The sequence below is a fragment of the Muscardinus avellanarius genome (genome assembly GCF_963383645.1).
Source record: "Muscardinus avellanarius genome assembly, chromosome: 16".
Classification (NCBI taxonomy): Eukaryota; Metazoa; Chordata; class Mammalia; order Rodentia; family Gliridae; genus Muscardinus; species Muscardinus avellanarius.
The window spans coordinates 1797338-1823478 of NC_137802.1; the positions used below are offsets into that span (position 1 = coordinate 1797338).

Consider the following 26141-nt stretch of genomic DNA (forward strand, 5'->3'; position numbering starts at 1 on the left):
AACAAGGTCCCACTAAGTTGCAGAGGGCCTCACTAAATCGCTGAGGCTGGCCGCGAACCTGCAATTCTCCCATCTCAGCCGCGCACCACGACGCCCCCTCCCCCCCGCCCCGGCTTGTGTCTGTCCTTGGAAGCAGGGTCTCCTTACACGGTGAGAGCCTCACTAAGTAGCTGAGGCTGGCCACGAACCTGCGATCCTCCTGTCTCAGCCTCCCGAGTGCTGGGATGACAAGGTGCCCACCACGCCCGGCGTGGTCAGGACTTGACCACTCTGTGAGCGGTGCGGCTAGGCCCTCCCCAGGCCTCTGTCCCTCATGGGATGCTGAGGGCGGCTGGTCCCTGCTCCTCCAGCTGGCCTGGCCAGGTCCCTCCAACACTCTGTTGTCCTGTGGGGCTGCCCTCGGGCTGGTGCTTGTCTAAGTCCTGCCCACCGCAGAGCCCCACTGACTTCCCCTCCCACTCGCAGCCCTGGCGACTGGCTCCAACCATCCTTGCATTCCTGCTGGAAACCCCGGGGGCAGGAGACGGCCGTCCTGGCCCAGTATATGAGCCTCAGACACTAAGACTCCAAGCAGCCATCCCTCCTGGACAGGAGTACCATGCACGGCACCGCAGGGTACTGTCCCCCCCCCCTTTTTTTTTGCGGTACTGGGGATGGAACCCAGGGGCATTCGAGCTCCGAGCTCTTTCCCCAGCCCTATTTTTTCTTCTTTATTTTGAAACAGGGTCTCACTGAGCTGCAGAGGGCCTCACTAAGTAGCTGAGGCTGTCCGCAAACCGCGATCCTCCTGTCTCGGCCTCCCGAGTGCTGGGATGACAAACGTGTATACCACGCCCGGCTTCTCCCTCCCTTTCCATCCAGGGACTGGCCAGTGCTCCCTGCCCAGGCTGCCCCAACCTGGTGGGCATCTCTGGCCATCACAAAATTCTGCGGTCAAAGCTGGGCGTGGTGGTGCACGCCTGTCATCCCGGTACTTGGGAGGCTGAGACAGGAGGGTCACAGATTCAAGGCCAGCCTTAGCAATTTAGCCAGATCCTCAGCCATTTATGGAGACCCAGTTCCCAAATAATAAGGGCTGGGGTGGGGGGAGTGTAGCTCAGAGGTAGAATTCCCTTGGGCTAAATTTCCAGCAACCCCCCTCTAAATAAAAGTTCTAGACTTAGTGGTACATGACTGTCATTTCAGTGCCTTGGGAGGCTGGGACATGAGGATTGCAAGTTTGAGGCCAGCCTGGGCAACTTGGGGAGATCCTCTCTCAAAATAAAACTAAAAAAAAAAGGGTTGGGGGCGTAGCTCGATAGTAGAGTGCAAGTTCAATTCCCAGCATCCCCCAACTCACAAATTCTGGAGTTATTAATATACCCCTCTGGCAGGGCTGCCCCGTCTGGGCTGAGCCCCGACTTGCTCCTGCGGGGCCTCGGCCCTGGGTCCTCAGCGGCTCAGACACTGTCCACGGCACCCCAGACGAGTCCTCGCACCCCGGCAAGATCTGGCCCGAGAGCGCAGCCAAAGAACAACTTCCGGTGCTTTCCCCACCCCTGGGCCTTTGCAGCTGCCAACCTCGCTCCCAGATCCACCCTGGCGCATCCTCACAGCAAGGGCTCTGGTGCAGTGGGTGGGGACCCTTTCTGTTCAGGGGTGGGGCTGGGATGGTCAAGGGGAAATCTGTTGAATACTGAGCTTGGGCGAGATTCCAGTCACTCTTTTTTAAGAACCCGGCTTTCAAGACCTGACACCCTTTCAAGAGCCGGTCCCCCTGGGCGGGATGGGAGTCGCCGGCCTTCCCTCCCCAGGGAGGGCCTGGGTGGAGGCCTAGTCCCATTAGCCAAACAAAAAGTGTGAGGCCAAGCCGGTTTGCAGCCAGGATAAGAAAGATGAGGCCAAGCAGGTTTGAGGATAACCTTAGCAATTTAGCGAGACCCTCCACAACTTAGTGAGACCTAGTTTCAAAATATATATAAAAAGACTAGCCGGGCGTGGTGGCAGGAGGCTGAGACCGGAGGATCGCGGTTCACGGACAGCCTTAGCTCCTTAGTGAGGCCCTCCGCAATTTAGTGAGACCTGAGACCGTGTTTCAAAATAAAGAGGGTGTAGCTGGGAGGTCAAACGCCCCTGGGTTCAATTCCCTCGCACAGAAAACCACCACCACCTTCCCCCAGTTGAGAAAGACCACCCCGGCCCACCTGTGTGGTCTTTCTTTTAAAGACCCAGTTTCAGCCGAAAAGTCCTTTTGGAGGTAAATGTTACATTGTTACTGAGCCGAGAAAACTTAAAAGTTGCCCACAGCAACTTCAGAGAGGAAAGAGAAACCCAAACAAACAAACAAAAAAGATACAAAGAAAAGTCAAACTTGCTAAACTCAATCATCTGCGCCTCATTAAAAAGGAAGATTCCCAAGTCAGGAAAGAGCCCGGGGGGGACCCAGTTAGCACCCAAATCAAAGTTAAACTTGGGAGGCTGAGGCCGGAGGATCGCGGTTCTCGGGGGCCTCGGCTACTTAGGGAGGCCTTTGCAACCCAGTGAGACCTTGTTTCAAAAGAAAGATAAAAAACAGGGCTGGGGTGGAGCTCGGAGGCCCAATGCCCTGGGCTCCATCCCCAGTACTGGGGCGGGGGGGGGGGGGGGGGGGGGTGCCTGAACTGCCCTGCACGACCTACGCCCCTGGCCCGGGTGCCCAGTGCCCCGGGCTCTGACGACCACGTCTAGCTGGCCAGCACAGCCCAGCTGCCCCGGCTCCCTCCGGCCCCCAGCCCACGCTGGCCCGTGGAAAAGAGCCACAGCGAGGGCCAGGTGTCCGAGCCCGGGCAGCGCGGATGGCGCCTGCCCCTTCTAGCCCTATCAACCCGGAACCAGGAGGGCCTGGCTGTCCACGCCGGCCCGTGCCAAACCTGTTCTACCCAGAAAAATAAAACCGCAGCCGAGCCAGGGCCCAGAGCGGATCCCGAAAGTCCAGAAAGCGGCGTTGGAGGATTAGGCGGCTGTGTGCTGTGTGACCCCGGCCACAGCTGGCCCTCTCTGGGCTTGGGGGTCCCCAATAAGTACCAAAGAGAAAGCAGAAAAATAAAGCAGAGCTGCTGGGGGCGGTCCAGGTCTTGCCTCCTGCTTCTTGGAAGCCCCCTCCCCACGGCCACACCCTGCTGGGCCCATGCTGGGGGACCCTGCGCCTTCCTGGGCCAGCACAACACAAACACGCCGGCCGCGGGGAGCACCGGCGGACAGGGAGCACCGAGCCGGCGGGGAGCACTGGCGGGCGGGGAGCACCGGGCCGGCGGGGAGCACTGCGCCCGCCGGGAGCACTGGGGCGCGGGCCGGCCCGGCCGTGGCGGGGCTCCGGGCGGTGGGGGAGCCGGCCAGGCCTTTGTCTGGCTTCCAAAGCCGAGGACACCGGGTGTCTCCGCTCCGGCCGCGGCGGGGAGGGAGGGAGGGAGCCGCGGCGCGCACCCAGGCCAGGGTGTGGCGGTCACGGGCGAACCCCTGGGGAGCAGCTGCCGCGGGGGAGCACCCGGAGGGGAGCGCCGGGGCGGGGGCCGCCTCCCCGCGGGGGCCGGGGTCCAGGGCGCCCGAGGGGGGGCCCGCGGCCGAGCACCCCGCCCAGGGACCGCCGGGAGCGGGGCGCCCGCACCCCGCGACCTCCGCAGCCCACCTGTGCGAGTCGGGCGGGCCCGCCCCGCGCCCCGCGCCCCGCGCCCCGCGCCCCGCGCCCCGCGCCCCGCGCCCCGCATCCCGCGCCCATGGGCACCTGCCGTGTGCGCGCTGGGCGCGCGGGGCCCCCTCTTAGGGGACTTTCTATGTGGGACGGAGTCAGACCCCGGCTCCCTCGGGGGAGCACCCCGCGCGCCCCCCGCGCCCGGGCCGGCGCCTACTCACTCCATGGCGGCGGCGGCGGCGGCTAGGGCCGGGCGGCCGGGGCTGCGCGGCGCGGGGGCGGCTCCGCGGGCATCCTCCCTCGCGCGCGCGGTATTGTCCGGGCGCGGCCGGGGGCTCGTGCGCGCGCCCGCGCCGCTGCGCCCCCTGCCGGCCGCCGCGCGCACCCGCAGGGCGCCGGCTCGCCCCGCCCGCGGCCGCCGCAGGTGCCAAGGCCCCCGCCCCCGCCCCCGACCCCGGGGCTCCCCGTGGAGCACTAGGAGGCCACCCCGGGAGGGAGGAGGGAGGGAGGGCCTGGCCTCCCCACTGTGGGCTAGACCTCCCGGGGTTTTATTTTTATTTGGGACCCAGAGGCATTTTTTTTTTTAACCTCTGAGAGACAGCCCAGGCTCATTGATTGATCGATTGATTGATTGATTGATTGCGGGTCTGGGGATGGAACCCAGAGGCATTCTACCTCTGAGCTACACCCCAAGCTCAATATTTTATTTATTTATTTTTGGGTGGTACTGGGGGTGGAACCCAGAGGCTTTCTACCTCCGGGCTATACTCCCAGAGCTTTTTTTTTTTTTTGGAAACAGGGTCTCACTGAGTTGCTGAGAGCCTCACTAAGTAGCTGAGGCTGGCTTCGAACCCGCGCGATCCTCCTGTCTCAGCCTCCGAGCGCGGGGATGCCCAGCACGCCCACTGTGCCCGGCTTGTCTAGGGGTTTCTGTGCGTCTCTGGTTTCCTCTTCCAGCTGGTCCCAGAGGCTGTTTCCTGGAATCTCCCAGGATTGCTTTTCGGCAGGAAAAACTGGAGTTTTGTGAGGCGAGGGTCTCGCTCAGGGGCCTTTTACTCTCCTTACCTTTCGACATCCAGACGTCTGATTTCTCCCTCCTCACCACCAGGCGCAGCTTGTTTGACGGTTTATAACTGCACAGCCAGCCGGGCGCGGTGGCGCACGTCTGTCCTCCCAGTGCTTGGGAGGCTGAGATCGGAGGATCGCAGGTTCAAGGCCAGCCTCGGCTACTTAGCGAGGCCCTCTGCAACTCAGTGAGACCCTGTTTCAAATTAAAGAATAAAAAATAGGGCAGGGGGTGGAGCTCGGAGGTAGAATGCCCCTGGGTTCCATCCTCAGACCCGCAAAAAATAAAATTAAAAAGTAAAATTAAAATAAAATAAAATAAATAGGGCCAGAGGTGTAGCTCAGAGGTAGAATTGCTCCTGGGTTCCATCCCCAGTACTGCAAATAAATAAATAAATAAATAAATAAATAAATAAATAAATAAGGCTGAGAGTGTAGCTCAGAGGTAGCCCCATTACGGCAAATAAATAAACAGCAAGCCAGGAGTGGTGGCTCATGCCTGTAATCCCAGTACATAGGAGGCCGAGACAGAAGAATTGCAGGTTTGCAGCCAGCCTCAGCAACTTATGAAAACTCTATTCAAAATTAAAAAAAAACAAAAAAACAAAAAACTGGGCACCAGGCGTGGTGGCGCACGCTTGTCATCCCCGTGCTTGGCAGGCTGAGACAGGAGGATTGCGCAGGTTCGAAGCCAGCCTCAGCTACTTAGCGAGGCTCTCAGCGACTCAGTGACACCCTGTTTCCAAATAAAGTATAAAATAGTTCTGGGAGTGTAGCCCAGAGGTAGAAAAGCCCCTGGGTTCCACCCCAGTACCACACACACCAAAAAAAAGGTGCACTGTCACGTAATCGATTCATGCGGCGGCGTCACTGATGGACGTCCAAGGACAGGAACGGCCCTCTAGATCCTTAGGGAAGACCCCCGAGCCGACCAGGAGTTCTGGGTCTGCGTCTCCTGACTGCAGCCCCAGAACAACCGGCGCCCCGCTCTGATGCGCGGTTTGGGAAATGAGACAGATGCACTGACCCGGGTTCCCAGCACGCGGAGCCCCCTCCTCAGGGTGCTGGGAACTCGGGGGTTTTCGGTCGAGGAAAGACAGTTATTTGTTTCACAACTGTTAGCCAAAAGGGAAGGAAATAGGCTTTGGGTAGAATCGTCCCCGGAGTTCTCCGAGCTGCCCCGGGGCCTGGCCCGGGCCGTGTGAGGTTGGTGGAGGAGTTTAATCTCTCCGCGCGAGGCGGCAGCGAGGCAGGGGTAGGGATGGCGGAGTCGCCTTCCTCCTCATCCCCAGGCCCACCGCGCACCTGTCGCCTCAGGTGGTGCTGGTCTTGACCCCAAGGGGCGCCACACCGCAAGGCGGTGGTGGGCAACGGTGGGGCCGCCTGCGCGGGGCTGCAGGTCCGGTGTGCTCCGGCCTCCTGCCTCGGCCCAGTGGCTTCTGAGTGGTCCTGGGGGCCTGGCCCTGCACCCTGCAAAGCCCGCCCGGCAGGTCCTCAACACTGTATGGTCCAGCTGCGGGACACCCTTGACGTCCAGCCTCTCAGGGGCCCGGGCAGGCAGAGGCCACAAGGGCTGCGAGAGGAGTCGGCACCAGGGAGCCCCTGCCCTGTTTTTTATTCTTTATTCTGAAACAGGGTCTCACTGAGTTGCAGAGGGTCTCACAAAGTAGCTGAGGCCGTCCGCGAACCGCGATCCTCCTGTCTCAGCCTCCCGAATGCTGGGATGACGAGCGTGCGCCACCGCGCCCGGCCCATTTTATTTATTTACTTATTTATTTATTTTAGAAACAGGTTCTCCCTAGGTTGAGGAGCAGAGCCTGTCCTTGAACCTGGGACCCTCCTATCTCAGCCACACAAGTACTGGGATGACAGGCGTGCGTCCCCAGGCCCAGCGTCCCCAGCTCTTAACAAGGCCTCGTATACAGTAGGTGCTCAATACATGCGTCAAGGTCACAATGATCAGAGCTTTTCAGAGGAGTCGCCTTCCTCCTCATCCTCGAAGACCTAAAATCAGCATCTGGGCCGCAGCTGGGGAAAGATGTTCAGGGCACATGAGACGTGCGGCACCCCCTACGCATCTTCAGCAGCGTGGGTGCTGGGTAGACTGAGGCACGGGAGTTCTGTGGATCCCCTGGGGCCCGGGCAGCCCGGAGCTCTGACTGTCATTCCAGTCATCATCGCCCAAACGGGACAGTAGAGGCAGCCATGGGGGCACTCGCTTGTCATCCCGGTCCTTGGGAGGCTGAGACGGGAGGATCACGGTTCGCGGACAGCCTCAGCTACTCAGTGAGACCCTGGCTCAAAATAATAAAAAATAGGTCTGGAGGTATTGCACAGAGGTAGAATGTCCCTCAGTTCCACCCTCAGTGCCCCAAATAAATAAATAAATAAATAAATAAATAAATAAAAATATCACTGGGCGTGGTGGCACACACTTGTAATCCCAGCATTCGGGAGGCTGAGACAGGAGGATCGCCGTTCGTGGACAGCCTCAGCTACTTAGTGAGGCCCTCCGCAACTCAGTGAGACCCGGTTTCACAATAAAGAATAAAAAATAGGGCAGGGGGTGTAGCTCGGAGGTTGAATGCCCCTGGGTTCCATCCCCAGACCCGCAAAAAATAAATAAATAAATAAATAAATAAATAAATAAATAAAAATAAATAAAAATAGGTCTGGGAGTAAGCCCTGAGGTAGAGAGCCCCTGGGTCACTCCCAGGACCACACACACACACACACACACACACACACACACACACACACACACACACACACAAATCAGGCTGGGGGTGTAGCTTGGAGGTAGAATGCCCCTGGGCTCCATTCCTAGTACAGAAAGAAAGAAAGAAAGAAAGAAAGAAAGAAAGAAAGAAAGAAAGAATATGGCTGAAGGTGTAGCTTGGAGGTACAATCTCCCTGGGCTTCATTCCCAGTACTGCAAAAACAAAATAGAAAAAGAAAAGAAAGAAAGAAAATAAATAAGTAGGTAGGGCTGGGTTAGCGGTAGGATGTTCCCTGGGTTCAATCCCTGGTACTGCAAAATAAATAGATAATAAATGACTAAATAAATAAGTAAATATATGGGGCTGGGCTGTAGCTTGGAGATAGGACACTTTGGGGTTCAATGCCCAGCCTTCCATCCCGGCCCCCCAGAAGAGGCTGCGTGGGGCCGCCCCTCCCCCAGCGCGCCCGCAGCCCGGCCCCTTTCCCCTCCCCTCCCTCTCTCCCCTCCCCTCCCCTCCTCCCTCTCCTCCCTCTCCTCCCCTCTCTCTCTTCTCCTCTCCTGTCCTGTCCACCGCCTGGGAGTCCTCGCGGCCATGGGGCCGGGGGCGCGGGGCTGGGGCCGCTGGCTGCCGGGCCTGGCCGCACTCCTGACGCTGCCCTCGGGGCCCCCGGGTGAGGCCCCCGCTGCACCCCGGGGCGCCCCTGCCCAGGGCCTTGGGGCGCTGCGGCCCCGGCTCTGAGCCCCCCCCTCTCGCCCCCTCCCCAGGCTGCTGGGGGGCCCGGATCGTGGGGGGCCACGAGGTGACGCCCCACTCCCGGCCCTACATGGCCTCCGTGAGCTTCGAGGGCCGGCACCACTGCGGGGGCTTCCTGCTCCGGGCCCGCTGGGTGGTCTCCGCTGCCCACTGCTTCAGCGACAGGTGAGCCGGACCCTCCCCTGGGGTGACCGAGGGGTGGCCCAGGCACCGCCATCCCAGGCCCCATCCCAGGCCCCGGGAGGCTGAGGCGGGAGGATCCAGGTTAGAGGACAGCCTCGACCCTGTAGCGAGGCCTTCAGCAACCTACCAAGACCCAGTTTCAAATAAAAAGATAAAATATAGGGCCAGGGTTGTAGCCCAGAGGTAGAGAGCACCTGGGCTCAGGCCTCAGTACCCACCCTCCGAAAAAAAGCAGCACATACCTGCAGTCTCTGCACCTGGGAGGCCGAGACGGGAGGACCAGACGGGAGGCCGAGATGGGAGGGCCGGGGTTGCAGGACAGGGCACCCTAGCAACCCCTCAGCCTCTAAGGAGACCGCCTGGTTTTGCGTAGTTCTTGTGTGTGTGTCTGGGGATGGAGCCAGGGCTTTCCACCCTCAAGCTGCACCCGCGGCCCTATTTTCTGTTCATTTTGAAACAGGGTCTTGCTAAATTGACAAGGGCCTCACTACCTGCTGACTTTGTACTTGAACCTGCGATCCTCCTGTCTCAGCCTACCAAGTACTGGGATTACAAACATGCACCACCAAGCCCAGCTTGAAAACCCTGTTTTTTGTTTTTTGTTTTTTTTGCGGTACTGAGGATGGAACCCTGGGGCATTTGACCTCCGAGCTTCACCCCCAGCCCAAATATTTTATTATTTTATTTTCTAACAGGGTGTCACTAAATTGTTGATGGCCTCCCAAAGTTGCTGAGGTTGGCCTTAAACCTGTGACCTTCCTGTCTCATCCTCCCAAGTACTAGGATTGATTACAAGTGTGTGCCATCAAGCTCGACTACCCCCAGCCCCTGTCTAAAGTTTATTTATTTATTTATTTATTTATTTATTTATTATTTTTGGTGGTGGTACTGGGGGTGGAACCCAGAGGCTTCTACCTCCGGGTTATACTCCCAGACCTATTTTTTTTAAAACATTTTATTTGGAAACAGGGTCTCACTAAGTAGCTGAGGCTGGCTTCGAACCTTTATGATCCTCCTGTCTCAGCCTCCCAAGCGCAGGGATTACAAGCGTGCGCCACCACGCCCCGGGGTTAAACTTTATTTAAATTGGAGCCAGTGTGGTGATGGATGCTTGTAATCCCAGCATTTGGGAGGCTGACACAGTTCGAAGGTAGCCTCAGGAGGAGGAAGGGGAGGAAGAGGGGAGGAGGAGGAAAGGGAGGAGGAAGGAGAGGAGGAGGAGGGAGAGGGGAAAGGGAAAGGGGGAGGAGGAGGAAGGGGAGGAGGAAGAGGAGAAAGGAGAGGGGAAGAGGAAGGAAAGGAGGAGGAGGAAGGGCAGGGGGAGGAGGGAGAGGAGGAGGAGGATTGAGGCCCAAGCGGCCCTCACTGGGTCTTGTCTCCCCCCACAGGGACCCCCACAGTGGCCTGGTGGTTTTGGGGGCCCACGACCTGCAGAGCTCGGAGCCCACCCAGCAGGTGTTGGGCATCGCGGCCGTTGTCAGACACCCCGACTACCAGCCGACCACCCACGCCAACGACATCTGCCTGCTGCGGGTGAGCCTCGCGCCTGCCCGCTGCTTCCCTTTGGGTTTGTGTGTCTGCTGGGGACAGAACCCTGGGCACTGGGGATGGAGCCCAGGGGCACTCTACCTCCGAGCTGCGTCCAGCCCTTGTTTTTATTCTTTATTTAGAAACAGGGTCTCACTGGGTTGCAGAGGGCCTCGCTAAGTAGCCGAGGCTGGCTACGAACCGCGATCCTCCTGCCTCAGCCTCTGAAAAAAAATTTTTAGAAAGATTCCTCGGGCCACTGAGGCTTGGAGGCCGGGAAGGCCTGAGCCCAGATTCAGGGGCCCTGGGCTGGGAGCAAAGGTCACAGGAGCCCTGCTGAGCCCGGGGACCCAGTGCCACCAGGGGCCCCGGGGGCCGGTGGGTCCGCGATGGATGGGGCCGGGGCGGGGGTCCTGAGCGCTGTCCTCTCCTGCAGCTCAACGGCTCTGCCGTCCTGGGCCCCGCGGTGGGGCTGCTGGCACTGCCCCGGAGAGGCGCCCGGCCCCCGTCGGTGGGGACGCGGTGCCGCGTGGCCGGCTGGGGCTTTGTGTCGGACTTCGAGGAGCCGCCCCCCGGGCTGATGGAAGCCGAGGTCCGCGTGCTGGGCCTGCATGTGTGCAACAGCTCCTGGAGGGGCCAGCTGAGCCCTGCCATGCTCTGCACCCACAGCGGGGACGGCCGCAGGAGGGGCTTCTGCTCGGTAAGGGCCTCCTCGAAAAACACAGGGAGGGTCAGGGGCCGCCCGGGGGACGGGGTCTCACTAATGTTGGACCAGATGGAGAAACCAGGCCCAGGAAGGGCAGGGGATTGTGGAGGGTCACCCGGGGCTGTGGTCGGTCGTTTAGGACCCAAACGGCTCAAAGTTGCCAGAGCCTGCTGTGGTTATTATAAGCAGTGTCCAGCAGGGGGCAGAAACGGGGAGGACTCGGCTCCTGCTTGCGCGCTCTCTTTTCAGTACTGAGGGTGGAACCCAGGGGCTTTCTACCTCCGGGCTATACTCCCAGACCCATTTTATATTTTATTTGGAAACAGGGTCTCACTAAGTTGCTGAGAGCCTCACTAAGTAGCTGAGGCTGGCTTTGAACCTGCGCGATCCTCCTGTCTCAGCCTCCCAAGCGCGGGGATTACAAGCCTGCACCACCACTCCCAGCTTATTTTTTATTTTATTTTTTTTTTTTGCGAGGCTGGGAATGGAACCCAGGGGCACTCGACCTCCGAGCTACACCCCCTGCCCTATTTTTTATTCTTTATTTTGAAACCAGGTCTCGCTGAGTTGCAGAGGGCCTCAGTAAGTAGCTGAGGCTGGCTGCACCCACGATCCTGAGGTCTCAGCCTCCCTCCCGAATGCTGGGATGAGGAGCCTGCGCCCCCACGCCCAGCTGCAGCTCCATGCCTCTCGGGGTGTCTTTGCCTGTTAAAAATGCTACCCCCTGACTGGGTGTGGTGAGCACGCTTGTCATCCCAGCATTTGGGAGGTTGAAACAGGAGGATCTGGTTCGAGGCCAGCCTCAGCTTCTTAGTGAGGCTCTTTGCAACTCAGTGAGATCCGGTTTCACAATAAAGAATAAAAAATACAGCTGAGGGTGTAGCTGGGAGGTAGAATGCTCCTGGGTTTTATCCCCAGTACTGCCAAAAAAAAAAAAAAAAAAAATCCACCCTAAAGTGACCCTACTTCCTAGGGTCAGCGTTGATTTCAGAGGACAGTTAGGGTGGCGGGACCAGGGACTTAGGGTGAGTATCTGGGGAGGCCTCCCTCCGAGGGGAGCGCTTTGGAGCTGAGAACTAAAGGGAGCCCTGAGGTCAGAGGGAAGCAGGAATGCCCGCCAAGCCACGTACTGACCCAAATCCGCAGACTTGCATTTTTATACAAACAGCGCCCAGTAGGGGGCAGCAACAGGTCTCTGAGACACAAAAAAATCAGAACAGGATGCCAGGTGTGGGCGCACGCTCGTCATCCCAGCACTGGGGAGGCTGAGACCGGAGGATCGCGGTTCGCGGACAGCCTCAGCTACTTAGCGAGGCCCTCTGCAACTCAGTGAGACCCGGTTTCAAAATAAAGAATAAAAAATCGGGCTGGGGGTGGAGCTCGGAGGTAGAATGCCCCCGGGTTCCATCCCCAGACCCGCACACACACAAAAGAAAAGGTAGAGAGGGTCACCGCTGACCTACGGAGGCTCCTTTGGGGAAAACCAAGCCCAGAGAAAAGGCGGCCCCGACCTCTTCTCTCTCTTCACCCCAGGCGGATTCTGGGGGGCCCCTCGTGTGCAGGAGCCGGGCCCACGGCCTCATCTCCTTCTCTGGCCTCTGGTGCGGCGACCCCAAGACCCCTGACGTATACACACAGGTGTCCGCCTTCGTGACCTGGATCTGGGACGTGGTGCGCCGAGGCGGCCCCCTGCCTGGGAGCACGGGGCGCCCTGTCTGAAACGGGTGGCCGCTGCGCCCGGGAGCGTGGGCCGGGATGTTCCTTGGCTGGAGCCCCAGAAACTGGGGTGGGGGGCGTTGGAGGTAGGGGCATCTGTTCAAATGAAAAAAGCCAAATTAACCAGGTGTGGAGATGCACGCTTGAAATCCCACATTCACGAGGCTGAGACGGGAGGATCGCGGTTCGCAGACAGCCTCAGCTACTTAGTAGGCCCTTTGCAACTCAGTGAGACCCTGTTTCAAAACAAAGAATAATAAATCGAGCTGGGGGTGGAGCTCAGAGGTAGAGTGCCCCTGGGTTCCATTCCCAGTACCACAGAAAGAAAGAAAGAAAGAAAAAAAGAAAGAAAGAAAGAAAGAAAGAAAGAAAGAAAGAAAGAAAGAAAGGACCAAATTGAGCCGGGCGTGGTGGCACACACTTGTAAACCCAGCTTTCGGGAGGCTGAAACCGAAGGATCGTGGTTCGCGGACAACCTCAGCTACTTAGTGAGGTCCTGGGCAACTCAGTGAGACCCTGTTTCAAAATAAACAATAAAAATAGGGCAGGGGGTGTGGCTCGGAGGTCAAGTGCCCCTAGGTTCCATCCCCAGACCTGCAAAAAAAAAAAATTGAACCCAATTTCACATCCACTGAGTAACCAACACCCTGGGTGCTGGCTTCAGCCCGGGCAGCTCCAGGGCTACTTTCCCCGCCGACTTCTCCCTTCGCTGGCCCTTCATCACCCATCCAAGCCCCCGCCACGAGACCCCGCTCTACAGCCCCTGCTCCTGCCAGCCTCCCGGCCCGACATACCACGCAACCTGCGTGGAATGCCAACTAGCCACCGGGGTACAGATGGAGAAACCAGAGTTCCCCGAGGAGGGGTGGGGGCTTTGGGGACACCGAGATGGGCGCTCCCTGGGCCCCGCATGGAATCCCAGGCTGCCTGGGCTTCCCAGGCATCACCTCTTCCTTGTGCACGCTTGTCATCCCAGTACTTGGGGGGCTGAGACAGGACGATCGCAGGTTCGCGGCCAGCCTCAGCTACTTAGGCCCTCTGGAATTTAGTGAGACCCTGTTTTATAAAATAAGAGTTAAGCTGGGGTTGGTGGCACACACTTGTCATCCCAGCATTCAGGAGGCTGACACAGGAGGATCAAGATTCGAGGACAGCCTCAGCTACTTAGTGAGGCCCTCTGCAACTCAGTGAGACCCTGTTTCAAAATAAAGAATAAAAATAGGGCCGGGGGTGGAGCTCGGAGGTAGAATGCCCCTGGGTTCCATCTCCAGTACAGGAAGAAACAAAAAACAAAACAAAAGAAACCCCGCAGCTACCATGTTGCAACTAGCAAACGTGCTCCACGCTATCATCTGCCATTTTATTACTTTAATATTTTGTTACTTATGTTATTTTTCTTTCTTTTTTTTTAAATTTTGGCACTGGGGGTGGGACCCAGGGGCCTTCTACCTCTGAGCTACACCCCTAGTCCTATTATTTTGAAACAGAGTCTCAATGAGTTGCAAAGGGGCTTCACTAAGTAGCAGCTGAGGCTGTCCAGGAACCTCAATCCTCCTGTCTCAACCTCCCAGATGCTGGGATTACAAGTGTGCGCCACCACACCCGCCCCAGCCCTATTTTTTCTTCTCTTTTTTTTTTCTTTTTTTCTTTCTTTCTTTCTTTTTTTTTTTTTTTTTTTGGTGGTACTGGGGTTCCTGGAAGCCCTTCTACCTCCGGGCTACACTCCCAGACCTATTTTTACATTTTTATTTGGAAACAGGGTCTCCTAAGCCAGCTCGCGCGACTGGCTTCGAACCTGCGCGATCCTCCTGCCTCCGCCTCCCAAGCGCGGGGATGACAAGCGTGCGCCACCACGCCCGGCTCTTTTATTCTTTATTTTGAAACAGGGTCTCACTGGGTTGCAGAGGGCCTGAGTAGCTGAGGCTGTCTGGAAACCTGCGATCCTCCTGTCTCAGCCTCCTAAGGACTGGGGTGACGAGCACGCCCACCATGCCCTTTTACCGTTGTTTCTGAACCCCAAACCTGCTGGCTTCCGAGGGCTGCCCTGAACCACCGTGTCCCTCCCAGGACACTACCTATAGCCCGGAGGTGGATGCCAAGCCCAAGGACATATGCTCAGAGTCTCCCTGGATGCAACACAAAGCCCAGAGACAGGAAGCAAGGGCAGGGACCCCCAAGATGGCTTTCCTCAGCCTTTATTTCTTTGGCAAGGCACAACCCCAGACTAGGGGATGGTGGCTGCCTTGTGGGGATCCCGTGGACCCCCTGCCCAGCTCAAGGACACTTTTCTTTCTTCTTTCTTCTTTTTTGCGGTACTGGGGATGGGACCCAGGGGCTTTTCTACCTCCGAGCGACACCCCCAGCCCTATTTTTTAGTCTTTATTTGGAAACAGGGTCTCACCGAGTCTCAAAGGGCCTCCCTAAGTAGCTGAGGCTGCCTGAAAATGGCGATCCTCCTGTCTCAGCCTCCCATTGCTGGGATGACAAGCGTGCCCACCACGCACAGCTCTGAAGGACACTTTTCTGAACATTACCCGAGACTTCCCGGTGCTCCTGGCCCTGAACTTGGGGAGCTGAGGTCCCCGCCCACAGCTCACCCCTTATTTGGCCAGAGCCTTTCTTTGGTCTCCACGGAGGTACGGTCTGGGCGAGGGAAGACGAGCCTCTCAGGGGACTGGTCCTAGAGAGGTCCCTGGCTGGGGCGGCCGCCACAGCCTGGCTGTCTGGCCCGGGGGCTGGCTGGCTACTGGGTCTGGAGGCCCCACCAGTGGCAGGCTGCAGGGGTCCCTGGGACACCTGGCTCCGGGAAGCCTTGCTAGGGGCAAGTCCTGGTTCAGTCCCCACCTGCTCACCCCTAAGTGAGGTGACTGGGAATCCCGCCCAGGAGACACACCTCAGGGTGTCAGAGCAAGAGGGCGCACTGAACCTGGAGTCCTGGGGCTGGGAGGGCCAGGTCGCTGAGCCCCGGCCGGACCCCTCCCCGCTCCGGGCTGGGGAGGGGAGCGCCCGGAGTCTCTCCAGGCGTCACCAGGGGTGGGGATGATTAATAGACACCCCCAAAAGACCGAAGCGGTGCTCAGTCCCCAGGCCGCCCACCCTCCGGCTGTCCAAAGCTCCCTCCCCTCGGTCCCTCCAAGACATCATCAGGGCGCTCTGGTCCCCAGGTGGCCCCAGGCCAGGGGGTGTCCGCGGACATAAGTTAGAGTCTGTGGTTGTTGCAATAAATAAACCGGGACGGCCGCGCTCCCAGGCCGGGCTCGGCAGCTCACACGAAGTTCTCCTCCTCCTCCGACTCAGCGTCGGGCTCGGTCTCGGGCGGCCGATCCCGGGCACCTGCGGAGCGGCGGAGGCGGGGCGGTGAGCGCGGCGGGGGGGGGGGGGGAGGCAGGGGCGGCGGGGGGGGGGGGCTGGGGGAGGCCGGGGAGGCCCGGGGCCGCGCACCCGCCCGCCCTCACCTGCGCAGCTGCCCGCGTGGCGCACGCCGATGGAGCGGCCCAGGAAGCAGGTGGCCTGGCGCAGGTGGCAGGAGGAGGTGTAGGTCACGTTGTTGTTGCCGCAGAGCTCCTGGCCGGGGCTGGACGGCGCGGGGCAGGGCGCCGCGCGGCACAGCACGCAGTGCGCGCTGCCCGTCTGGTCCACGACGCACGACTGCGGCCGCGGACAGACCACGTGCGCGCAGGACTCTGCGGGCCGCCAGGGCAGGTCAGGGGCGGCGCCCACAGCCGGGCCCCCACCCGCGCCGCAGCCCCGCGAGCCTCTCCCCTAGCAGGCCCCGGGGATCGCGCCGGACTTCTGGCCCACCAGCCCCGGACACGGCCGAAGCCCCGCCCTCCCATCACGAGCGCCGCCCCTGGCCCCAGCATCGTGGCTCCTCCTCTCGCCCCGCCCCTCCGGGTCCAGCATCAAGCCCCGCCCCTGTTGCCCCGCCCACAAACCCTGCCCTCAGCTTGTACTGGCAGCCGCCCCCCCTCCACCCCAGCACCCCCCTCGTTCCTCCCACGGGGCCGGCTTTCTGGTTCCATCCTCAACCCTGCCCCCTCCCGCCGCCTCCAGGAGCCACGCCGCCTCTCCCTCCGACCCACGAGTCCCGTGCTGGGCGCTCGGCCTGCGGGCTCCACCCGGGCGTTCTGCCGCAGCGCCCCGGTACGCGATCCGCAGGTTCAGGGGGCCCCGGGCCCCGCGTGCTCCGGCAGCGGTTGGGGTACAGACCTCCTTCCCGCATAGCCCCCTACTCAGTGGCCCGGTCACAGACTTTGGCAACGGTCCCGCCCCCGCAGCCTCGCCCTCTTGCAGGCCCCGCCCTCCCACCTTGGCAGCACCGGGGATATTAGACAAGTGCGTCTGAGCGGCCCCGCCCTCCCACAGGCCCCGCCCCTCGTCCAAAGCCCCGCCCCCAGGAGGCTCCGCCCACGTGCATCAGCAGCGCCGGGGCACTGGGCTTACTAGGCAAGCAGGTGCGGGTGGCTCCACCTTCTTTCCCAAAGCCCCTCCCCTTTAGGCGGCGGTCCGGTGGCTCCGCCCCACTTACTCTGGCATCGCCTAGTGACCCGGGCGTATTAGGAACGCAGGTCCGGGTGGCCCTGCCCTCACCACAAACCCGACCTTACGAACTCGACCTTAACAAGCCCCACCCCCTTGATTTGGCCCCCGCCCGTATAGTCTGGCAGCGCCCGGGCTACAGGATGCCCTCTCAGGCCACGCCCTCCCTCAGGCCCCGCCCATGCACTCTGGCAGCGCCCAGGATACATGACGCCCTCTCAAGCCCCGCCCTCCCACAAGTCCCGCCCACGTACTCTGGCCGCGCCTGGGGTACTTATTGCTATCAGGCCCCACCCTCCCAAGCCCCGCCCTCACTCTGGCAGCTCCAGGGGTACATGATGCCCTGAGGCCCCGTCCCCGTAAGCCCCGCCCCGATGGCCCCGCCCACATACTCTAGGAGCGCCGGTGTACTGTCGCCGTCAGGTCCCGCCCTCCCCGCAAGCCCTGCCCCCGCTCCGGCCCCGCCCGGGGTACTTGACGCGCTCAGGCCCCGCCCTCCCAAGCCCCGCCCTCACTCTGGCAGCGCCCAGGGTACATGATACTCTCAGGCCCCGCCCTCCCCGCCCCGATGGCCCCGCCCACGTACTCTGGCAGCGCCCGGGGTACATGATGCCCTCAGGCCCCGCCCTCCCACAAGCCCCGCCCAGGCCCCGCCCACCTGCTTTGGCAGCGCCCGGGGTACTTGACGCGCTCCGGCCCCGCCCTCCCATAAGCCCTGCCCACATACTCTGGCAGCGCCGGGGTACTTGACCGCTCAAGCCCCGCCCTCCCACAAGCCCCGCCCTCTGGCAGCGCCCGGGGTACTTGACCACTCAGGCCCCGCCCTCCCACAAGCCCCGCCCCGGCCCCGCCCACGTACTCTGGCAGCGCCCGGGGTACTTGACCACTCAGGCCCCGCCCTCCCACAAGCCCCGCCCCAGCCCCGCCCACGTACTCTGGCAGCGCCCGGGGTACTTGACCGCTCAAGCCCCGCCCTCCCTCTGGCAGCGCCCGGGGTACTTGACGCGCTCAGGCCCCGCCCTCCCACAAGCCCCGCCCCGGCCCCGCCCCCCCACTCTGGCAGCGTCGGGGTACTTGACGCGCTCAGGCCCCGCCCCCCACAAGCCCCGCCCCGGCCCCGCCCACGTACTCTGGCAGCGCCCGGGGTACATGACGCGCAGGTCCGGGTGCCCGCGGCAGCGCGCGGCGCGCAGCTCGCACTCGTCGCGGTAGGTGGCGCCGTCGGAGCCGCAGACCTGCAGGCGCGCCGGGAGCCCCGCGCAGTCGGGGGCGCACTCGCAGCGCGGGCGGCCCCCCAGCATGCGGCACGCCTTGCCCGGGCCGCACTCCACGCCGTCGCAGGAATCTGCGGACAAGGACAGCGTGGGTCCGACGCGGGCGGGTGGAGCGGCCCCGCGCCTGCTCAAGGTCGGGTCCGGGCGCGTCCCGCCGGGGCTGCGGAGGGCGCTCGTGCGGGCTGCGTGCGGCCCCAGGGGGCGCGGGCTGCTCCTGGGGAGGGGCGAGGGGTCTGAGCCCGGAGCCGGCGTCCCGGAGCGCACCCGGGCTGCCCTCCGCAGCGCCCCAGCTCTGCGCCCCGATTTCTTTGTGTTTTGGGACGGCGGGCAGGGCCGGCTCCATCCCGTGCAGCCACCGGAGGAGGTGTGGGTCCCGCCTGGGGAGCATTCCGTGTTTCCACGACCCTCCGGGCCAGAGGCTCCCCCCTGAAGCCCCGTTTCTTCCACCCCATTTTTTGCGATACTGGAAATTGAACCCAGGGGCTTCTACCTCCAAGCTACACCCCAGACCCCCTTTTTTTGCCCGTCTGGGGTGGAACCCAGGGCTTTTCTACCTCCAAGCTACACCCTCTGCCCTATCCCCCCCACCCCCGTGGTACTGGGGGTGGAACCCAGGGCTTTTCTACCTCCGGGCTGTACTCCCAGACCTATTTTATTTGGAAACAGGGTCTCACTGAGTTGCTGAGAGCCTCACTCAGTAGCTGAGGCTGGCTTCGAACCTGTGCGACCCTCCTGTCTCAGTCTCCCAAGTGCAGGGATTACAAGCGCGCGCCACCACGCCCGGCTCCTCTGCCCTATTTTTTATTCTTTATTTTGAAACAGGGTCTCATAAGTTGCAGGCGGCCTCACTAATTAGCTGAGGCTGTCTGCGAACTGCAATCCTCCTGTCTCAGTCTCCCAAATGCTGGGATTACAAGCGTGGGCCCCCACGCCCGGCCCCAGACCCCTTTTTAAAAATATTTTTTCAAGGCCTGGCGTGGGGGCCCACGCTTGTAATCCCCCCCCCACCCGCGCTTGGGAGGCGGAGACAGGAGGATCGCGCAGGTTCGACGCCAGCCGCGCTGGCTTGAGACCCTGTTTCCAAAAAAATATATAAAAATAAGGTCTGGGAGCGTAGCCCGGAGGTAGAAGGGCTTCCAGGAACCCCAATACCACCAAAAAAAAAAAAAAAAAAATCTTTTTCAGTACTGGAGTTTGAACCCAGGGGCATTCTACCTCCGACCTACATCCTCAGAATTACTTTTTAGAAACAGGGTCTCACTAAGTGGCAGAAGGCCTCACTAAGTTGATGAGGCTGGCTGCGAACCTGCGATCCTCCCGTCTCAGCCTCCCGAGTGCTGGGACGACGAGCGCGCCCACCACGCCCTGTCCCTGGCCATCTCTTCACCGCCTCTTTACAGATGGGGAAACTGAGGCCTGGTCTCAGCTGTGACCGCGGGGGATTGAGGAGGCCCGAGGGGATGCCAGGCACGGGAGGCGGGCAGCCCCGAACACCGCAGCCTCGGTCTCCCGGTGCGTAAGTAAAGGGCGGCGGGGGTCTCTCCTCGGACCGCGGGCCAGCGGTCACCAGGCACAGCCGGCCGTCCCGCGCCAGGGCGGGCGCCGCCCCCGCCGCCCACACGCACATCTGGAAACGCTCGGCCCGGCGGCTTCACGCAAGCCGGAAGGAAGGGGGGGCCCAGTTCCCATCCCCGGGGCAGACGAAGTTGGGGGGGCCTGGGCCACCCCGTGCCCAGGGCAGGCCCCCCCTTTTTAATCCTTCTGGGGGGGGGGCGGGCGGAGCCTGTGTGTGGCATAGAGTTCAGGACCACCCAGCCAGGCCGGTCTGGGATTCATCACAACTCAGCGGCCAGCACTCCAGCCCTCCCCCACGCAGCACCGATCCCAGGCCCCGGCGTCATCCAGCAAACTCCTAGCCGCCCACCACCGCCCCAGCCGCCAGACCCCCTTCCCCCGGGGCCTGCGCTAGCTAACACCTCTGGGGGCTCCTGCAGGACCGCGGAACTAGGAGGGTCCTCCTACCCATCCCCCAGGGCAGAGGACTCCGGACTCGGCGTTAAGGTGGGGGTGGGGGGGCAGCGGTTTTCAGAGCCAGGTCCAGAGACACCAGCCCGCGGACGGTGCAGATCCTGAGTCCTCCTGGGAATTCCGCGGGAAAGCCTGCTCCCCAGGGCGCGGGGGGTGCCAGGCGGCCCCGTGGGGCGCGGGTGGGCGGGGCCGCCCGGGTCGAGGGCCTGGGGCCCCGAAAGCCCTCCGCCCGCTCGGCTCACCTTTGCAGGGGAGGCACTGCACCAGGCCCAGGAAGCCCAGGAGGCTGATCTTGTTCCCGGGGTGGGTGAAGTTGGACCAGGCCGTGTCGATGTCGCCCGACGCGCAGCACTCCGCGCGGCTCACGTCGGTTCTCAGCACCAGGTTGCAGGTGGCCTCCCGGCCGCGCTGGAGCCAGCAGACCCCACCTGCGGGGAGGGGCGAGGCTCCAGGACACCTGGCCCGGCCCCTTGGGGGATCCCTCCGCCCCTGACCCCCACGTCACGCTCCACACCCCGACTGCCCCCCCGCCCCCCCCCGTGGCCTGGGAACTGGCACCCCGCCCGACCGGTCAAACGCCAGACGCTGGACATGCCAGGGTCCGTGGGCCCGGGCGGCTCCGCCCGCGCTGCCCGCTGTCTAGACAGTGCCCGGGGGCACGGGAGCCCCTCGCCCCGCGCCCCCCTCGCGCCTGGCTCGCCTCTTAGTCACTCCAACTTGGGAACATTCTCGGGGCATGAGCTCACCGTCTCCCCGGGGACGCGGCCTTCGGGGAGGGGGCGCGCTCTCCCCTCTGCCAGGCGGGGTGGGGCCGCGGGGTGGGGCGGGTGGGGGCGGGGAGGCGCAGCCCGGGCACCCCTGTCCGGGCGGGAGCCGCGCAGCCCCCTCCCGGAGCTCGGCGCCCCCTCCCAGAGCTCCCGTCCCCGCCGAGCGCGCGCCTTCCCCGGGGACCCGCGCCCCCGACACCCAGCTTACAAAAGGGGAAACTGAGGCGGGTTTGCAGGTAGGGCAGGAGGAGGCTCCAGCGCCGCGGCCCGCCCCGTCTGCGAAAGATCCCGGACCCCGGGCTGGAGTCCTGGATCCAGCCCCCCCCCCCCAGCGCGCTTCTCGCCACCCGTGGCCTCAGTTCGAATCCCGGCGGGACCACTTAACCGGCCCCTCGCGGCCCAGAGCCCTCTGGAGGTGGGCACTCCGGGAGGAGGAGGTATACAGTGGGTGCTCCATAGATGCAGCAGGGGCGCTTACTGGCCGGCTCCGCTGGCCTCGGTGGCCCCCTCCCGGGCCCCGCATCCCCGCGGTCCCCTGCCCACGTGGGTGGCCGCCGCGCCCGCCCCCCACTCACCGGGCGCGGGGTCCCCCGAGCCCACGGAGCCCACGAAGCCCAGGGCCCAGGCCAGGGCCCCCCAGGGCAGTGGCCACAGCGGCCCCGGCGCCCCGGGACGCATGGCGAACAGACGGCGGCGGCGACTCGGTGGGGCGCGGGGCGGGCCTCCGGATAAAGACCCGCGGCCGGGCGGGGCTCCGGCGGGGCGGGGCGGGCGGCGGGGACGGGACTGGTCCCGGGGCGAGGGCCGGGCCTGCGCGGGGGTGGCGGCTGGGGGAGGGGGCCCGGAAGATGCGGCCGGAGCCGGGCGGGGGCCCAAGAGCGGCCGGGAGCCAGACGTCCAGCCAGCCCGAGGGCCAGAGGGGTGGCCGGGGCGCCCGGGAGCCCGGCAGGTGGGCGGGTGCGGCCGCCCGGGGCGAGGGCAGCGCAGGCTCCCCCAGGAGGCCCGCTGTGCCTGGCCCCTGCCCTGAGCCCTGGGGAGGCCCGGCCCCACTCCCCAAGACCTTTGCAGACCGTGCGCCGGCTGACTAAGGCTTCAGCCCCCCGCCCCCCCAGGCTCAGCAGAAACCCTGCCCTGGGCCCCCGGGCTGTCTCAGCAGACGTGTCCCCGAAACCTGTGAGGGCGACATCAGAAACCCAGGAGGAGCCGGGCGTGGGGCGCACGCTCTTATCCCAGCATTCGGGAGGCTGGGACAGGAGGATCGCGGTTCGCGGGCAGCCCCAGCTGCTTAGTGAGGCCCTGGGCAACTCAGTGAGACCTTGTTTCAAGATAAAGAATAAAAAATAACCCCGGTATGGTAGCATACCCTTGTGATCCCAGCATTCAAGAGGCTGAGACAGGAGGATCCTGGTTCGCGGACAGCCTCAGCTACTTAGGGAGGCCCTTTGCAACTCACTGAGACCCCGTTTCAAAATCAAGAATAAAAAATAGGGCTGGGGGTGTAGCTCGGAGGTAGAATGCCCCTGGGTTTCATCCTCAGCACTGGAAAAATAAAATAAAATTTAAAAAGAATAAAAAATAAGGCTGGGGGTATGGCTTGGTGGTAGAATGCCCCTGCCCCTGGGTTCCATCCCCAGTACTGCAAAATAATAAATAATAATAATAATAATAATAATAATAATAATAACAATCATGATGGAGCCGGGCATAGTGGCACATGCTTGTAATCCCCATGCTTGGGAGGCTGAGACAGGAGGATTGCACAGGCTTAAGAGACCCTGTTTCCAAATAAAATATAAAATATGTCTAGGAGTGTAGCCCAGAGGTAGAAGGCCCCTGGGTTACATCCCCAGTACCACCAAAACAAAAATAATAATAATGATGCTGGGTGGTGGCTGGAGGGGCCATGCAAGGGGCTGGGGTACCGCCGTGGCCAAGGCAGACCCAGTCCTGTGTTCACCCATCCACGGACAACAAAAGAGAAATAAATTCACATATAATTACAAAGAGTGGGCCGGGCGTGGTGGCGCACGCTTGTCATCCCAGCATTCGGGAGGCTGAGACCCGAGGATCGCGGTTCGTGGCCAGCCTCAGCTACTTAGTGAGGCCCTCTGCAACTCAGTGAGACCCCGTTTCTAAATAAAGAAGAAAAAATAGGGCTGGGGATGCAGCTCGGAGGTAGAGTGCCCCTGGGTTCCATTCCCCGGACCCACAGAAAGAAAATAATAATAATAATTGCCAAGAGTGGCGTGTGTGCTCTGGGAAATGAAGCCGGGAGCGGCTGTGCCGTCTTGGGGATGTCTGCTCAGTTACCCGCCATGCCTGTAACCCTTTCTCTTCCAAGGGGCCACGAGGCTCCTGAAGTCGCGCGGCGTGGCCTGCCCACTGTGACAGCAGTCACACCCTGTCCCGGCCCTGTCACCCAGCCAGCGGCCGGCAGAGGGCCAAGCTCCTGGCCGAGTGGCCCCCGACCTGGCCTTGGCCCCAGGGATTCCCCAGGGCCCGGCAGGGGCAGGATGGGACCCTGCGTTCTCACCGGGGGTGTGTGCGGGGGTTGGACGGCGTGACCTTAGCCGAGAACTGACCCTGCTGTCGCCGGGCTGGGCGGACGGAATCAAAGGGTCATTGTCCGCTGGCGTGGGTTCGGACCTCCCAGCCTCCTCCTGGGCTGTTCCTCCCAACCCAGAGGCCGCACACTGGGACCTCGACCAAGTCGCTGGCCCTTTCGGAGTGGGGGGGGCTCTTCCTGAGACCCCAGCACCAGCTCTGTGTGTCTTTCTCCAGTGCCCAGCCCCACCCCGTGCTGCCCACTTCCCACCTAGCGCTACAAGGCTATTATTATTATTATTATTATTATTATTATTATTATTATTTGCAGTACTGGGGATAGAACCCAGGGGCATCCTACCTCCAAGCTACACCCTCAGCCCTATTTTATATTCTTTCTTTCCTTCTCCTTTTTCTTCTTCTTCTTCTTCTTCTTCTTCTTCTTCTTCTTCTTCTTCTTCTTCTTCTTCTTCTTTTGCGGTACTGGGGATGGAACCCAGAGGCATTCTACCTCTGAACTACACCCTCAGCCCTATTTTTTATTTTTTATTTTGAAACAGGGTCTCACTGAGTTGCAAAGGGCTTCACTAAGTAGTAGCTGGGGCTGTCCTCGAACTGCGATCCTCCCATCTCAGCCTCCCAAACGCTGAGATTACCAAGTGTGCACCACTACACCCGGCCTTTATTTATTTCCCTTTTGCCTTTTTTTTTTTTTTTTTTTTTTTTTTTTGCAGTACTACGGATAGAATCCAGGGGCATTCTACCTCCAAGGGACACCCCCAGCCCTATATTTTAGTCTTTATTTGGAAACAAAGTCTCACTGAGTTGCAGAGGGCCTCACTAAGTAGCTGAGGACAGCTGCAAACCTTGATCCTCCTGTCTCAGCCTCCCAAACGCTGGGATGACAAGTGTGCGCCTCCCCACCCGGCTCAGAACCCCACCTTTCTAATAGACTACATTACATCGTCTTCAGGTGGGACATATAGGACCCAGGACCCAGGGCAGCAGGTTCTAACCACACCCTGTCATGCCTCCAAGGTGTGGGTCAGGGTTTGGTGTTAAAAGCTCAGCTTCCCGCCGGAGCTTTCAGGAGGCTGAGACTGGAGGATCACTGTTTGAGGACAGCCTCAGCTACTTAGCGAGGCCCTCTGCAACTCAGTGAGACCCTGTTTCAAAATAAAGAATTAAAGCCGGCTGTGGTGGCACACGCTTGTAATCCCCGCGCTTGGGAGGCTGAGACAGGAGGATCGCACAGGTTCGAGGCCAGCCTCAGCTACTTAGTGAGGCTCTCAGCAACTTAGTGAGACCCTGTTTCCAAATAAAGTATAAAATAGGTCTGGGAGTATAGCCCGGAGGTAGAAAGCCCCTGGGTTCCACTCCTAGTACCACCAAAATGAATAAATAAAAAGAAACAAAATAAAGAATTTAAAAAATAGAGCAGAGGATGTAGCTCAGAGGTCGAATGTCCCTGGGTTCCATCCCCAGACCCGAAAAAAAAAAACAAAAAACAAACAAACAAAAAAACTTCGGGAGCATTCTAGCATTCTGAAGAGAGCCGGGCCTCACGACATCACCCTCCCCAGCTCTAACACCTCCCATGGCTCCCACAGCCAGGGCACAGAGTCCGAGCTCTCCTGCCTGGAGTTTGAGGCTCTCCCCGCAGGGTCCGCTTGGTCCAGCCCCTGCAGAGAGCAACTCTGCCACGCCTGACCCCCAAGTGCTGCAATCCACAGCACTTGCGCCCCTCCCAGATTTTACACGGGTACCAGGTGGGCCTGTGTGTGCCAGAAGGAAGCCCCACCCTCCGGCTGCAGAGGCGAGTGCTGATTGGCCAAAAGAGTGCTGTCAGTCATTCTCCTAGCCAGTCCCTGGTGTGGGTACAGACATGTGACCCAGCTCTGGCCAATGACTGGAGAGACAACCTGAGGGGGCGGGGCCTCCAGTCACTGCGCGGCTTGGAGGGCAGAGAATGAGTCCCAGGTTTGCTGCAATAACGATCGACAACTGGGAAACGCTGCAGGGCACACCCTGTAATCCCAGTGCTTGGGAGGATCGGAGGCTCACAAACAGCCTCAGCAACTTAGTGAGGCCCTGTTTCGAAACAATAAGCCGGACCGCGGGGCCTAAATAGATTTTTATTCTTAGAATAAAGAATATAGACGTGGGAGTGTAGCTCAGACGTAGAATGCCCCAGTTCAATCCCCAGTACTGCAAAAAATAAAAATAAAATAAATAAAATAAAATAAATACCCGGCTGTGGTGGCGCACGCTTGTAATCCCAGCATTTGGGAGGCTGAGACCGGAGGATCGCGGTTCGCGGACAGCCTCAGTTACTTAGTGAGGCCTTTTGCAACTCAGTGAGACACTGTTTCAAAATAAAGAATAAAAAAATAGGGCTGGGGGTGGAGCTCGGAGGTAGAACGCCCCTGGGTTCCATCCCCAGTGCCCAAAAAAAAAAAAAAAAAAGGTTTGTGAGGAAGGCGGGCTGTGCCCAGCCAATAACGCCAGTGAGGCTGGGGCGGGGAGAGCACAGGTGGCCAGGCCAGCGGGGACCACGGAGGGCCAAGGCCCCCGTGTCTGCGCCGCTCCAACCTGAAGCCCGCGCAGGCAGGCTCTGGTACCTGCTGGACGCCGTCTGCTGCCCGGGGGCCTCTTGACTACCGTCCTAGG

At 61.1% G+C, this 26141-nt stretch overlaps 2 protein-coding genes across 2 annotated transcripts; one reads left to right on the forward strand and one right to left on the reverse strand.

The window, feature by feature from the left end:
• Window positions 1-8025: 8025 nt before the first annotated feature.
• Window positions 8026-12322, forward strand: PRSS57 (serine protease 57; the record flags this gene model as incomplete). Its single annotated transcript, XM_080713066.1, has 5 exons — window positions 8026-8104; window positions 8199-8352; window positions 9759-9903; window positions 10334-10597; window positions 12137-12322. 5 exons carry the CDS (start codon window positions 8026-8028, stop codon window positions 12320-12322), a joined length of 828 nt encoding a protein of 275 aa, XP_080569192.1.
• A 3262-nt stretch (window positions 12323-15584) lies between these two features.
• Window positions 15585-21605, reverse strand: FSTL3 (follistatin like 3; the record flags this gene model as incomplete). The annotated part of the gene is given in 6 exon segments (XM_080713067.1): window positions 15585-15652; window positions 15761-15772; window positions 15775-16002; window positions 17988-18203; window positions 20403-20588; window positions 21503-21605. Coding segments are annotated over 6 exon segments (813 nt in total).
• Between the last annotated feature and the right edge of the window lie 4536 nt (window positions 21606-26141).